A 15,250-nucleotide genomic window follows, 5' to 3' on the forward strand; every position below is an offset into this window, starting at 1 on the left:
ATAATCTTTTTGTATATATTTTACATTAAAAGGGTACATTTTATAAAGGAATGTCAGTGAAGCTCTTATTTTAAAATGTTCTTTTAGATTCCTTTACTATAATATGCAAACCCAAAGACATTTTGTTTTTTCCTCTAGGATGTTTCAACATTGTATCTCTTTCTCATCTCAGCCCCCAAATAGTTAAGATTAATATGAAACTGAACAAAAGTATGAAATGAATTAATTTTTTTCGACATTCAAGGCAATTTCCAGGAAAAATATATTGGTTTTAACAAAATTCAAAGAGACATAATCTGAAAAGACCAAAACAACAACGAAAAAGCTTCCTTTTGTACCAAACTATTCATTTTGTGGGCTTTATGAGCAAAAAAAACAGTCTATAGGCATGCCTGCTTTTTGAATGGCAAACATTAACACCTTTTTTAGACAAATCAGACACTATCCCTGCCCCCCAGCTTAGAGTATAAAGCAGTGCCTGCGTTGCCTCTAGTCATAATGCTTGTTTCTATTTCGTCACTATAGTGCGACAATTCCCCCTACTGCCTGAGGAGGGCTATGCCGCTTCTGCCACCATTTGTGCCTCAGCCGTTGTTTCACCAACAGTCAAGTCACCTCCATCCAGCCTATCTACCATGAATACTGCCAGCCTCGCTGTGAGAAAGTACAATGAAAGAGACCAGGTCCGGGAAGGGTTCAGAATTGATGCCACCAAGAACCAACAGGATGCCAGTAAGATGTTCATTGGAGGACTTTCCCAAGAACTGAGCAAGCAAGTACTTCTGGAATATTTGTCTAAGTTCGGTGAGATAATAGATTTTATTATAAAAATAGACCCAAATACTGGTCTGTCTAGGGGATTTGGATTTGTGCTTTTCAAAGACAGCTCCACAGTAGAGAAGGTGCTTCGAGTGAAAGACCACAAAGTCGAAGGCAAGAAAATAGAATTCAAAAGGGCCAAAGCCCTTGAATCTCAGTTCCCCATGAAAAAGGTTTTTGTGGGTGGACTGAATCCTCGGATGTCTGAAGAAAAAATAAGAGCTTACTTTGGCACATTTGGGCAGATAGAAGCTATAGAGCTTCCATTGTGTTCAGACACACAGGAAAGAAGAGCTTTCGGCTTTATCAAATACATGGATGAAAACCCCGTTAGAAAGGTCTTAGAAACCAGGTACCATTTCATTGGCTCCAGCCGTTGTGAGGTTAAAATGGCATTCCCTAAAGAATATCCTTCAAGACAACTGAATAAAAGTAAGACTAGAGCTAAAGATAGGGCAAAAAAAGCTGCTCCAGCTGCGGAGTTAGAAAACCACTGCAGAGGGGAAGGCAGCCAAAGCTTGCACGTTACGGCTAACTCAGATGCTCAAGAAGCCAACCAAGATGCCCACAGAGCTGACTCACATACTTCTAGAGAAAACTCACATGTAACTTTGGCAAATGCCCATGGTTTCAGGGATACCCCCAATGCTTTCCAGGCGAACAGCAATGTTTTTGTCACAAATTCAAGTGCTTCCAGGGCGAGCTGCAGTACTTTAAGGCCAAGCACAAATACTGTAGGGGTAAGCCACTATGCTTGGGGGGCAAACCCAAATGCTTTCTTGGCAAGCCAGTATTCATTTGGGACAATTCCAAACACCTTAAGAACAAGCCAATACACTTGGGGAACATACCCAAATCCTTTAGGAGTAAGCCAGTATGCTTTGGCAGCATACCCAAATGCTTTCGGGATAAACCAATATGCTTTGGGGGCAAACCAAAATGTTTTCTGGACAAACCAGTATCCTTTGAGAACATACTCAGATGCTTTTGGGATAGGCCAATATGCTTCTGGGACAAGCCCAAATGCTTTTAGGGCAAGCCAGTATACTTTGGGTACAAACTTAGATGCCTTGAGGTCAAACTGCTATGCATTTGTGGCAAACCCAAACAATATCCGGACAAGCCACTATGTTTTGGCGACAAATCCAGGTGTTTTCAGAACAAGCCAGTATGTTCTGGGGTCAAACCCAAATGCCTTTGGGTCAAGTCAGTATTCTGTGGGAGCAACCCAAAACATTTATGGACCAAATCAACATAGTTTCGGAGCAAACAGAAGCTTTTGTGGGGCAGCTGGAAGTGGTGGAAGCACTGGAGGACTTAATTTCTCTCAAGTTTACGGCAATTTCCTGAATGTCTGCAATAGACTGCCAGCTTTCTACAGCTCTAATGGAGATTATTTCTTCCTATACAGCTATGGGGCTTGTGACACGGGATCTGCACCTAATTACAATATGCAAATAAACCAGTCAACTCTTCTTGGTAATGGTTACCAGGGAATTTATCCAGCATTTTGAAACCTAACTATAAAGCTATTATCCAAGGACCATTCTGTCTAACAATGAAAAATTCTGTGACTTATATGAAATGGTCCAACAACTGCTTGATTGGACATCGCCATTACTTGTAGCAATTTTTGAAGTATCAATACTTTTTCCATCACCTTTTAACATTGGATCGACAACAAAAAGACAAAGGCTTGAAACTGTCTTGTAGAAGGTTTTTTTTTTTTTTCTGGAAAATAAACATTTAAAACATTTATTTTTGAGTGACTGTTGTTTTGAATTGGGGTATTCTTTTGTGCTTTATTTGCATGTTGGTAAGAAGAGTTCCCTCCGAGAGTTTTATTACTTCCCTCCTGCTTTTTAATACCGTGTTGGTGTGTTTGGGTTAGAGGTACTTACACAGTCCCTTCAACTAGTTAATTCCAGTGAATATAATCAAATTGCTTCTGAATACTTTCTGAAGGATATATCTGTATGTTTGTTGTTTGTCCCGAATTCACACATTCTCATGATGTCAACCACATTCACTATTATAAAATGACATTTAGTTTTGTGAATTCTAGTGTTAATTTACCTAGGAATTTCCCCTTTGCTTTATGACAACATGGTATGACAAGCTTATAGTTTCATAATTAGAAATCATCAGTTTTATTCCTTGGTCCTTATTCTGGCTCTGTTTTTACTTTTCTTTTGAGACAGAGGCTTATTAAGTTACCTAGGCTGCCCTTGAACAAGGTGACTTTGAACTTGCAATCCTTCTGCCTCAGCATTACTTGGTTTTATTTCTAAATATTCAGTGATTTTTCTCCATCTGTCCAGCTACTATTTACAGAGATCTATTCTGTCAGAAATTATATACAGGGAAACAATCTCAAGAGGCAAGAAATATAGCTAAGTATTAAGAAAATTTTTACAAAAGATGATTTGCACAGCCATCTAAAATATATCTTGGCATGAGGCTTGCAGAAGGATGGGTGAAATGAATGTGCCTTTGCCAATGCTATGCTAAGAGACATGAAAAGTTGAAAAGAAAGATAGCACTCATTTTAGGAACACACCAGTTTCTTGTTTGTTTGGTTGGCTATTTCATTTGATTTTGCTTACTTGTTTGTTTAAGAGTAGAAATAGGGTGTGTGCATGATTAATAAGAAAAGGATAGTAAAAAGGGCTTGAACATTCTCAGCAGCAACATAATGAATCATCAATGTGAATTATATGCATTTAAATTTTTCTAATAAATACAGTCTTTTTAAAAATTGTTTTAATGCTAAATGTAATATTTAAATACAATCAAAAATCCATTTCAGCATGTAATCAAAACAATTACTGAGACTTTTTTTTTTTATATTTTTTAGGCATACCTATTCACTGGAATCTAGTATATTTTACTTTTATAGGATACCTCAGTTATAATTAATTTTATTTCAAAAGCTCAACATACATAGCTACTGTCTGTCATGTGGAAAAGTGCAGACTCAAAACAGACCTACATTATTTACTGGGGGCATTTCTATCTTTAAAAGATTAAGAAGAATTTCAAAAAGATTTTAAAAGAGAATGATACAAGACATCAAAGACGTGGTATATATCTAACTGAAAGCACAGAGCTTTTCAGTAGGATGCTGAAATCAATTTCTATCTTCAGATAACTCCTGATCAAAAAGGGAACACAAGCACAAAACCAAAATTCTGATAATTTTGTAATATGGGAATAAATTTTTAAGGAGACACTGAAATTTACTTAGTAGCATATCTATTTCTATAAATATCCTGGAGGCAAAAAGTAACAAACTTTTTATTTTTGTATTATCCTTAGTATTTAGCAAGGACGTTTTCACATAGCTTAGAATAATGATTGATGACATAAGATCAAAACTGATAGGTATATATTGTGTACAACAACATGAAAGACAAGAAAACTTACTAGAAGCAAAGAATAAAAATGCTACTTAAACATTTACCTGAAATTTTTACTTTTGTAAAAATTTTACAAAATTTTACTTTTGTAAAAATTTAGTATTGTAGCTTCGATGGGAAAATATAAATATATAAAATAAGTATATTTTGTTAAAATATGAAGTCTATATATGATACTAATTTTAAAAACAAATTTACTATATAGAACCTAATACATATTATATGTATACTATATACAAAGAGTATTTTCATGTTCATTGCTTTTTAGAACTAAATAATATTATACTGAATCTTGGTTTAAAAGCACCAAGTGATACATCTACTGGCTTAATTTTAATTTTGCTCTAACTGATGCTATTTAGGAAAATATAAGCTAATACTGTGTAAAGAAAAGAGGAAAAAAACTTTGAATAGGAAAAAAATTGGTTAGTTTTGATTTCTCTACTTTGTATACATTCAGAAAAATTAATTTAAACTTATTTTTATTTTGGCTGCCTATGTTGAATTTAAGATTCATCTTATATCTATATGCTTTAGTTGTTAGACATTAGGTTATATGATGTTATTAGAAGTGTGCCAAAGCCCCTATTTCTTTCTCATATCGGTCCAATCAATACTTACATAGTTGTGAGAGAAAGAGACAGTGAGAGAGATGATTAGATCCTATCTAAAAATATGTGAAATTCACATTAGAAAAGATTTATTGACTTATTTAAGGAAACAAAGGCTGAATCATATTTTCATTACATCATTACATTCTCCTAAGTCTGGGGTTGATAGTATGAATGTAAGTATCATAAATATACTCTAATGGTCCACCAGTACTAAAATGGCTAAGTTTAAATTTTGGACATTTTAAATGACTAATCCATTAGTCAAGCTTATACTTCTGAAATGTTGTTGACTATCAGCATCTATGCCTTCATATTTAGATAAAGTATATTCTAAAAGAAGAACTTCAACCACCATAGGATTAGAAAAGTAGAATTACAAGAAAAGATTAAGGATGCTGTATTAGTGTAGAAAATATGAGAAAAGATTCTGATTCACCCCAATGTGTAGATTAGCAGGATTTCTTCTAGCTAATACATTGTCTTAGAGATTTATCGCTATGAAGAGACAGCATGACCACTGCAACTCTTATAAAGGAAAACATTTAACTGGAGCTGGCTTACAATTTCATAGGTTTAGTACATCTTATCATGGTGGGAAGCCATCACAGAACATAAGCAGACACAGTGCTTCAGAAGGAGCTGCTCCAGATCAGCAGGCAGTAGGAAGAGAAAGTCACACTAGGCCTGGATTGAGCATCTTGGACCTCAATGCCAATTCACCCAACAAGGTCACATCTACTCCAACAAGACCACACTTACTAATAGGGCCACTATATTATATGCGTTGGGTATGTTTTAAGAAAATGAACCTTGGAAAAAAAGGTTGGATTTAGAAAATAAAATATTACTGCCAGGCAGTGGTGGCATACGCCTTTAATTCCAGCACTTGAGAGGCAGAGGCAGGCGGATTTCTGAGTTTGAGGCCAGCCTGGTCTACAGAGTGAGTTCCAGGACAGCCAGGGCTACACAGAGAAACCCTGTCTCAAAAAAAAAAAACACAAAAAAATATTACTTATGAAAAAAATGTTATATCTAAATTAGAACCTTTTACTTTTAATCCACTAGATTCTATAGTTCACATTCTTACAAATATGATGGCAAATCTTCTCAACTCTGTGCTGAAAAACTGGCTGTGGAATTCACAGCAGATTTTATAATTTATGTTAATTACATCAATATGACTTCCTCTGGATCTTTTTGTAGTGATAAATATAATTTGTGCATCCTTTCTATAGTAAAGAATATGAGTTCACTTTATGACTTGCCACCTCTAGAAATCCATTCTAAGCAAAAGCCTAAGCTCCTATTATGGTAATTCTGATGCAAATACCTGAGGTGGTACTATTTGGCTTCTTGAGCTAAGTCCCATAATACCCACATAGTCACTGTAATGTTTTGTAGTTACTGTTGACATTGAAAAATTATGACTGATAATTGTCAATCATGCCCCTGCATCCCACATTTACACTCTTGCACAAGCTGCAGTGTTCACTTTCATGTCTAAAACTAGGGATTTTTGTAAATAATAGGTATCAACTTTGCCAACTATAGTCTGCAATAAAACTATATAATTCATTGGTCTGTAGAAGAACTATGATATAAAATATATTAAAGGAGCTATATAAATGCAAATACAACAAAAAATACAATTGATTTTTATGGATTTTAAGTCTTAAATGAAAATAAAATCTCCATAGACTACTAGACACAGCCTGATAAAATGTCAAAATGGTTTCCTAAGGGAAATCATAATGATGTTTCAGAATACCATTTTAACAGTTCCCACTGTTCTTTGTTACTCCCTGATTTGATTGGTGGAGGTGTTGTCACAGAAGTGCTAAAAAGGCTCCTAAAAAATAAAACCATAAGAATTCAAAGAAGATGTTGTTTAAAGAGAAAAAACAAACAAGCAAACAAACAAACAAACAAAAAACGCATGGTAGTTGTCTACAAGTCTCCTGCTGAAATTCACTTTTGTAATTCCATTTATACTGTCACAAGAACACATAGGAATTTTATCTCATCTAGCAAATCCTTTAATAAAGGCTTTCCTTGAAGAAATAAATAACAACAACCTCCCAGTATTTATAGATTACTGTAAGGCCAACACCTATGGGGAAAACTAATCAGTTAATAGCTGGCATGACTCCTTAGGTAGATGATTTATTTCTGCCATTCAGAGTAAAAGAACTGTTTGACTAATTTTCTTAGCCCTTAAAAGTAATTGGGGAAAATAATGAAAGCTGATTGTGACAATCTTATAGAAAGTGGTAGAGACAGCTGAACATTTCTCTGCAGTTTCATAAAAAAAAAAAAAAAACCATTAATAATAGAGCTGGAGGGGGTCCGATGCCCTCTTCTGGACTGTGTGAAGACACCTACAGTGTACTCATAGAAATATAATAAATAAATCTTTAAAAAAATATTAATAATAAAAATCATAGCAACCATTATTGCCCAGAAGACCGAAATATTTTATTCAGTTTAACCCTCACAGTAACTATTTTTAAAAGCTGATCATTGTTTCTATGATATAAATGAGAGGCCCCATGTTTATATTATTTGTGCATAAAAACACAGCTAGTCAGCAACAGATTCAGACTGTGAAGGCAGCTCTTTCAATTTTCCTGAGGGCTGTTTGATTTCTACTGTATGACACTGCCTCCCTTATCATGGCATCATGTGCAAATTAAGTAAAAAGGAAACTTCTACATTCCTCTAAGAAAAAAGTATTGAAGTAAATCAGAAGCATGTAGATAACACAGAGAAGGGCTAGAACCTGAGGTGCAGTATCATTAGTAACAACCATAAAAATAAAGCACAAAACAATAGACTATTATGAAAGATAGATAAAGAGATACTTTAACATGGAATAATAGAAGTACAGTGACACTTTGATCTTCTATTCAAAAGTATTAACTTCTGAAGAAATAAACAATATATCTGATGCAGTATTTTGACTGCGCAACTAGCCAAAATGTACTATAGAAAAGGCTGCACGTGTACAAAGAGGAAAACAGGGATACAATACTAAAATTTGGTTTCAAGAAATTAAAATAACCATTATGATAGGAAGCTCTATTTTTAAGCATTGTTAAATTCTTTTTAGTTTTTCCAAATAGATATTTGATTTACATAAGTCTAATTCAGTCATATTAACCTTTTTATACTGATTTCTGGTTCTGTATTAAAACCAATTGTAATTGCCAGCTACAATAGTTATTATGATGTAATCTACTTATAAAGAGGTGATTTTAAGGCATACCATTTTGAAGAACCAAAATTTTATATATGTAAACATTATTCAAACTTTGAATATTGCATGAGAAATTAGCCAAGAAGTTTCTTTGGTGAAATACAGGAGACAAAAAGTGTCAGGAGAGGTTAGTTTTAGAACTTGAGAGAGTGAGTTAAAATCCCTAAGCAGTGACTCAAAAGTCTCTTAAGAAAACAATTACTAACAAATAATGCCTTTAAAGAGCATCTTTTCCTTACAGTCTGTGCCAAGATAATAAGAGAAAATGCTATAACAAAAAAAAATAAGTCTCATTGAAGTTTAAATACTATTTTGGCTACTGAGTCACTGTGGAAGAAACAAGGGAAGCAGATAGAGAATGAAGCAATCAAACAATTTCTTTCTCAATCTGTCTCTGTCTCTCTGTCTCTCTCTGTCTCTGTCTCTGTCTCTCTCTCTCTCTGTGTGTGTGTGTGTATAAAGTTTTTAGTTTTAGAGGTTTCAGGAAAATGTGGATCATTAATTAAATATTACAGTTTGTGTCTAATGGAGGCAGTCTTTAAGTGTATTTTCAAATGTTGGCCAAGGGAGATAGTTCAGTAGGTAATATGTTTGCCCCATAAACATGAAAAATTGAGTTCAATCCTAACACCCACATAAAAACACAAGTATGTTAACATGTGCTTGTAATACCAGTGCTTAGGAACTGGAAGCTAGAGGATTCCTGGGGTTCACTGTCCAGCCAGTTCAGCTGAATTAGTAAGCTCCAGGCTAATAAAATATTGTTTCAAAAGAAATGAATCATGTTTCTGAGAATGATATCAAAAGTTGTTAAATGACTTCCACTTGCATTGCCACATATAGCTGCACACATACACACACACACACACACACACACACACACACATACACACGCACACATTCAAAGAAAGAAATACAATATTGATCCTCAATATCACCATAAACAGTTATCATAATTGAGGCAAGAAAGGAGGATGGAAAATTAAAGTAAAAATGAGAAGAGGATGGAGTCCCTGCCACTGGAGTCTGGTTGAAGCCTCTAGATACCTGACAAGTTAGAATTTCAACACAACAAAAATTATGATGAAGATTGCTGGCAGAGCTATTATTCTTTCTTTAATATAGACATATTAAAATAGCCTGAATACATATCACTTTGAGCAGAACATCATTCCTTCTAGACATTTTTTTTTGGGGGGGGGATCTTCAAAATGACACTAATGGGTCTGGAGAGAAGTATCAGTGAATATTAGCTCTCAATCCTGTGAGGATCTTAGTTTTGTTTTCAATACCCAAATGACAGCTCACAACCATCTATTACTCTAGTCCCATTGTATTATATACCCTCTTCTGGACTTAAGTGACATAGCATGCATGTAGTGCACAAACATAAACAAATTTAAAACATACTAACTTTATCTACAATGGAAATATCCTATATCTTGCATTTGGGTTATCCAGAATATTGCTGCACCAAATACAATCTTGGTAGATGTCCCTCAGGAATGACCATATGACCTTATTTAGCTTAGGAAGCTTTTTAAGACAATAGCTTCAAATCCAATTAAAATTGTATATATGACTACTGTGGCAACAAAGTGCCACTCACACTTTGAGAACCCAATATCCATGCTTTCATGGGTGTCTTAATTTTAACCCAAGTACATCATTCTTTTTCTTTACCTGGATGCTTAATATATCTATTAAAAATGTTTTAATGGACCACAACGTTACTTCACATTTGCTCATTCTGAAATTGTTTGTAGCACTAAAACCAAGAATCTTGTTTTTAAGATAAGACTCAAGTTCCATACATTATTAAGAATCTGTTGACCCCATCTGCACTCCATTTCCTAGACCATAGCTCCTCCACCAGCATCGCTGGAGGTCCACTGCCACCTAGGACAACCAGGTGAAATTCCAAGCTCCAAACTCCTGCCCAATGCATCCCACAGAAAGCCCAGCAGCCTTGAGGTCTGCCCTGTTCCCTTTGTACTCAATCTTCTGGTACATACCTCTACCTGTAATTGCAGAGTCCTTCAGCCATTAGGGACCACTAGGTGAAAGACCTCCCTGTCCACTAACCCCTCTGGGCAAACCCAGCAGTAGCAAGTTTTGGCTTGCCCCCACTGCACTCCAATTTCCAGGGCACAACTCTGTCTTCATCCCTGGAGAGGTAAACCCAGGACAAACAAAGGGATGCAAACAAAGGTATGACCACTTCTGCCTGCATCCCTGGAGACATGCCTGCATCCCTGGAGGCCTGCCTCGAGAACAACCAATAGCCTGAAGCTTTAGAGACTACCATTTCTGCCTGCATCCAGGAAAGCTGGCAACCACAGCGGATAACCACCTATACCTGAAAACCCAGACCGCTGCTGATATCAGAGACTACTAGCTTTTTCTGAAGCCCCAGAAGCTGGCTCCCATCAAAGACTACCAGGCCTGCCAACACTAGGAAAAACCAGATGACTGAAGTCTAGCATAAGAACATAATCCACAAATGCCAAGGCAATTTCTGTGTCAACCAACAGAATATAGCTATCCTACTACAACAAGCCTGGAAAATCTTAACATATCTGAATCACAAGAAAAGGAACTAAAATATAGTCTTATGAAGATGATAGAGGCCTTTAAATATAAAGTAAATATGCTGGGCAGTGGTAGTACACACCTTTAATCCCAGCACTTAGGAGGCAGAGGCAGGCAGATTTTTGAGTTCAAGGCCAGCCTGGTATACAGAGTGAGTTCCAGGACAGCCAGAGCCAAACAGAGAAACCCTGTCTCAAAAAACAAAACAACAACAAAAACAAAAATAAGTAAATAAATACCTTAAAGAAGAAATGAAGAAATATAACAAAATACAGGAATATATAATCAAACAGGTGAAGGAAATGAATGAAACTGTTCAAGATGAGAAAGGGGAAATAGAAACTATAAAGAAAAAAGAAACAGAGGCAACTTTGGAGATAGAAAACCTATGTAATTGAAGAGGAACTATAGACACAAGCATCACAAATAATAAAAGAGATAGAAGAAAGAATCTCAGGCATAGAAGATATGACAGAAAAAATTCATATATTAGTCAAAGAGAATACTAAAGCTAAACAGTTATTGATAGAAAACATCCAGAAAAACTGAGACACTATGTAAAGACCAAGTCTAAGAATAATAGGAATAGGAGAAGACTCCTAAATGAATGGCCCAGAAAATATCTTCAACAAAATCATAGAAGACAATTATCCCAAACTAAAGAAAGAGATGCCTATAAACAGAAAAGAAGCTTGCAGTACATCAAATAGATTGAAACCTCCCCAAAATAAAACAAAATCCATGTCATGTAATAATAAAAATATAAAATGTACAAAACAACAGCAACAAAATAATATTAAAAGTTTCAAGGGATAAAGGCCAAGAAAATATAAATGCAGCCCTATTAGAATTTTGCCTGACTTCTCAACAGATATTATAAAGTCCAGAGGGTCTGGGAAGATGTCTTAAAGACTCTAAATGATCATAGATGGCAACCCATACTGCTATATCTAGTAAAACTTTCAATTACAATAAATAGAAAAAATATATATTTCTTGTCAAAACAAAATTTAAATAGTATCTTTCCACCCTGAAACACAGTACCAACACTAACATCAAAATAATAGGAATTAACAATCAGTGGTCATTAATGAATCTAATTCCAACAGGCTAACAAAATATATGTGAAAACAGGATTCATCTTTCTACTACATACAAGAAAAACGCTTCAGCAACAATGATAGACACTACTTCAGAATAAATAGCTGGAGAAAGTTTTTTCAACCAGATGTACCCCATGAAAAAAACTGGAGTAGCATTCTAATATCTAATAAAATAGACTTTCAACCAAAATTAATCCAAAGAGATATGGAAAGATATTTCATATTCATCAAAGGAAAAATCCACCTAGAAGGTATCTCAATTCTGAACAAATTCAAGACCATCCACACCGGGCGGTGGTGGTGCACGCCTTTAATCGCAGCACTTGGGAGGCAGAGGCAGGTACATTTCTGAGTTTGAGGCCGGCCTGTTCTACAGAGTGAGTTCCAGGACAGCCAAGGCTACACAGAGAAACCCTGTCTTGAAAAACAAAAACAAAACAAAACAAAAACCAGCATCCACACTCATAAAATAAGCTTTATTAATGCATAAATTACAAATTTATCCTTACACATTAATAATGGAGACTTTAATACTCTACTCACTCCAATGGACAGGTCATTGAGGCAGAAAAAAACAGAGAAATTGTGAAATTAACCAAAGTTATAAATAAATTGAAGCTAATCGATATCTACAAAATAAATCACCCAAACACAAAAGAAAAAAAATCTTCCTTTCAGTACCACATGGAATCTTCTCTAAAACTGACCATATAGTCTATCATAAAGCAAGCCTCACCAGATATAAGAAAATTGTAATAATGCTTTGTATCTTATCACACCGTGTATTAAAGCTGGACTTCAACAACAACAGAACACCAGAAAACCTATAAATTTATAAAAACTAAATAACTAGCAATACAAAGATCTCTGGGTCAGGGAAGAAATTGGCACATCAGTCAAAGAAAATGTCAAAGGTGAAAAGTTCCTAACCCAAAACATCCAGGAAATTTAGGACACTATGAAAAGACCAAGCCTAAAAATAATAACAATATAAGAGGGTGAAAGTTCCCAGTTCAAAAGGCCAGAAAACATCTTCAACAAAATTTTAGAAGAAAATTTCCCTAATCTAAAGAAAGAGATAGCCATAAATGTACAAGAAAGAAGACTATAGTACATCAAATGGATTGAACTAGAAAAGAAAATTCTCTCATGACATAATAATCAAAACACTAAATATAAAGAATAAAGAAAGAATATTAAAAGCTTCAAGGGAAAAATGTCAAGTAACACGTAAAGGCAGTCCTATCAGAATTACTCCAGACTTCTCAACAGAGAATCGAAAAGCCAGAAGATCCTGGATAGATGTGTAGCAGACCCTAAGTGACCAGAGATGTCAGGCCAAACTACTATAACCAGTAAAACTCACAATCCTCATAGATGGAGACACCAAGCTATTCCATCACAAGAGCAAATTTAAACAATATCTTTCTATTAATCCATAACTACAGAAAAATACTAGAAGGAAAATCTTACACAAAGATGATAACTACACCCAAGAAAACACAAGAAATTAATCATCTCACAGCAAAACCAAATGAAGAAAATCATATACAGAGAGAGAGAGAGAGAGAGAGAGAGAGAGAGAGAGAGAGAGAGAGAGAGAGAGGAAGAGGAAGAGGAAGAGAGAGAAAGGGAAGAGAGAGAGAGGAAGAGAGAGAGAGGAAGAGAGAGAGAGGAAGAGAGAGAGAGGGAAGTGTGTGTATGTGTGTGTGTGTGTGTGTGTGAGAGAGAGAGAGAGAGAGAGAGAGAGAGAGAGAGAGAGAATAACACCTCCAACATCAAAATAACAGACACTAACAATCATTAGTCATTAATAGCTCTCAATATCATTGGGCTAAATTCGTCAATAAAAGACACAACCTAACCAACTAGATATGCAAACAGGATCCATCCATCATTCTGATGCATATAAGAAACACACTTCAGAAACAAATATATGCACAACCTCAAAGTAAAAGGCTACAAAATGATTTTCCAAGCAAATGGACCCAAACAACAAGGTGGAGTAGTCATACTAGTATCTCATAAAATAGACTTTCAAACAAATGTTATCAAAAGATATGGAGAAAGATGCTTCTTACTCATCAAAGGAGAAAGCCACCTAGACAATGTTTCAATTTTGAACATCCATGTCCTGAATGCAATAACAGTCATATTCACGAAAGGAACTTTACAAGTGCAAATCACATATTGAATCACATACAATAATAGTGGGGGACTTCTTCAATACCCCATTCTCACCAATGGAAACTAAACAGAAAAAGAATGGTATAGAATGTACTGACAGTGAATATTAGGGACAGAGTACAAAATACATGTGATGCACTATACAGGCATGAAGAAGTTAAACAGAAAGGAAGGTCCAAACAAGGATGCTTGAATTACACTTAAAGGGGGACACAAAATAATCCTAGGAGGCAGAAGGATAAATGGGACAGAGTGGGAGAGGTGAATGGGGAAGCAGGATCAGGTGCCAGGAGAGTTAGAAGGGAGAACTAGAGGGTCAGGAAAATGATTGGAAATCTGCAGCTGCCAGGTATTATTGGGAGGGGTGAATTTCCAGGAAGTCCCAGAGACCTGAGATAGCAGAAGCTCCCAGGAGTCAAGGCAGATAACCTTAGCCAAGCTGCCTAAGAGTGGGGACATGGAACCTGAAGAGACCATCTCCTGTAGCCAGGCAGGACCCCCAGTGAAAGGATAAGGACACCAACCCATTGACCCATCCATGGAACTTTCGACCCAAAATGTGTTCTGTTTAAAAGAAATACAGAGAAGAAGCAGAGACCAAAGGAAAGGCCGACCAATAACCATCCCAATTTGAAACCCATCCCACAGACAATCACCAGTCCCTGACATTATTAATGATACTTTGTTATGCTTGCAGACAGGAAAAGCATAACTGTCCTCTGAGAGGGTCTACTCTGCAACTTATTGAAACAGGTGCAGATACCCACAGCCAAACATTTGACAAAGGTTGGAGATACTATGCAAGAGTTGTAGACAAGGATTGAAGGCTTTGAAGGGGATAGGAGCCCAATAGGTAGACAAACAAATGTCAGGAGCCATAATGGGACAAGCTAATAACTAGCAGGTGATCATCCTGATATATCCTGCTTCAGATTATTATATAATCTGTGACAGGTTCGCTCTTATTAAGCAAGGCTGTAAGGGATTCATTTTAGGAAAGATTCCTGCTATTAATATGCTTTTACTGTTATTATTAAGCATATATAATTATCACTAAGTAATAGCACACCCCTTTGGAGCAGATCTCTGCAGATCCAAGGATGTACTGTCTTGTAGTGATGCTATATAGACAAATGAATGACTAAAGTCTTGATGATCCTATAAGAATTCCTAAAATTATACCTGTAATCATAGCTCTTTTATAGTGGGACTGCTATTAGGTCCTTTTCTGATAGTCAAAACTGCAATGAGAACTCTGCC

At 35.8% G+C, this 15,250-nt stretch overlaps 1 protein-coding gene across 1 annotated transcript; it reads left to right on the forward strand.

The window, feature by feature from the left end:
- The first annotated feature begins 550 nt into the window (after window positions 1–550).
- LOC116094388 (CUGBP Elav-like family member 1) lies at window positions 551–2,575 on the forward strand. The gene has a single exon (XM_031376191.1). It carries the CDS (start codon window positions 636–638, stop codon window positions 2,331–2,333), a length of 1,698 nt encoding a protein of 565 aa, XP_031232051.1. The 5' UTR covers window positions 551–635; the 3' UTR covers window positions 2,334–2,575.
- The last annotated feature ends 12,675 nt before the right edge of the window (window positions 2,576–15,250 follow it).

This window comes from Mastomys coucha, chromosome X (genome assembly GCF_008632895.1).
Source record: "Mastomys coucha isolate ucsf_1 chromosome X, UCSF_Mcou_1, whole genome shotgun sequence".
NCBI classification, from domain to species: Eukaryota; Metazoa; Chordata; class Mammalia; order Rodentia; family Muridae; genus Mastomys; species Mastomys coucha.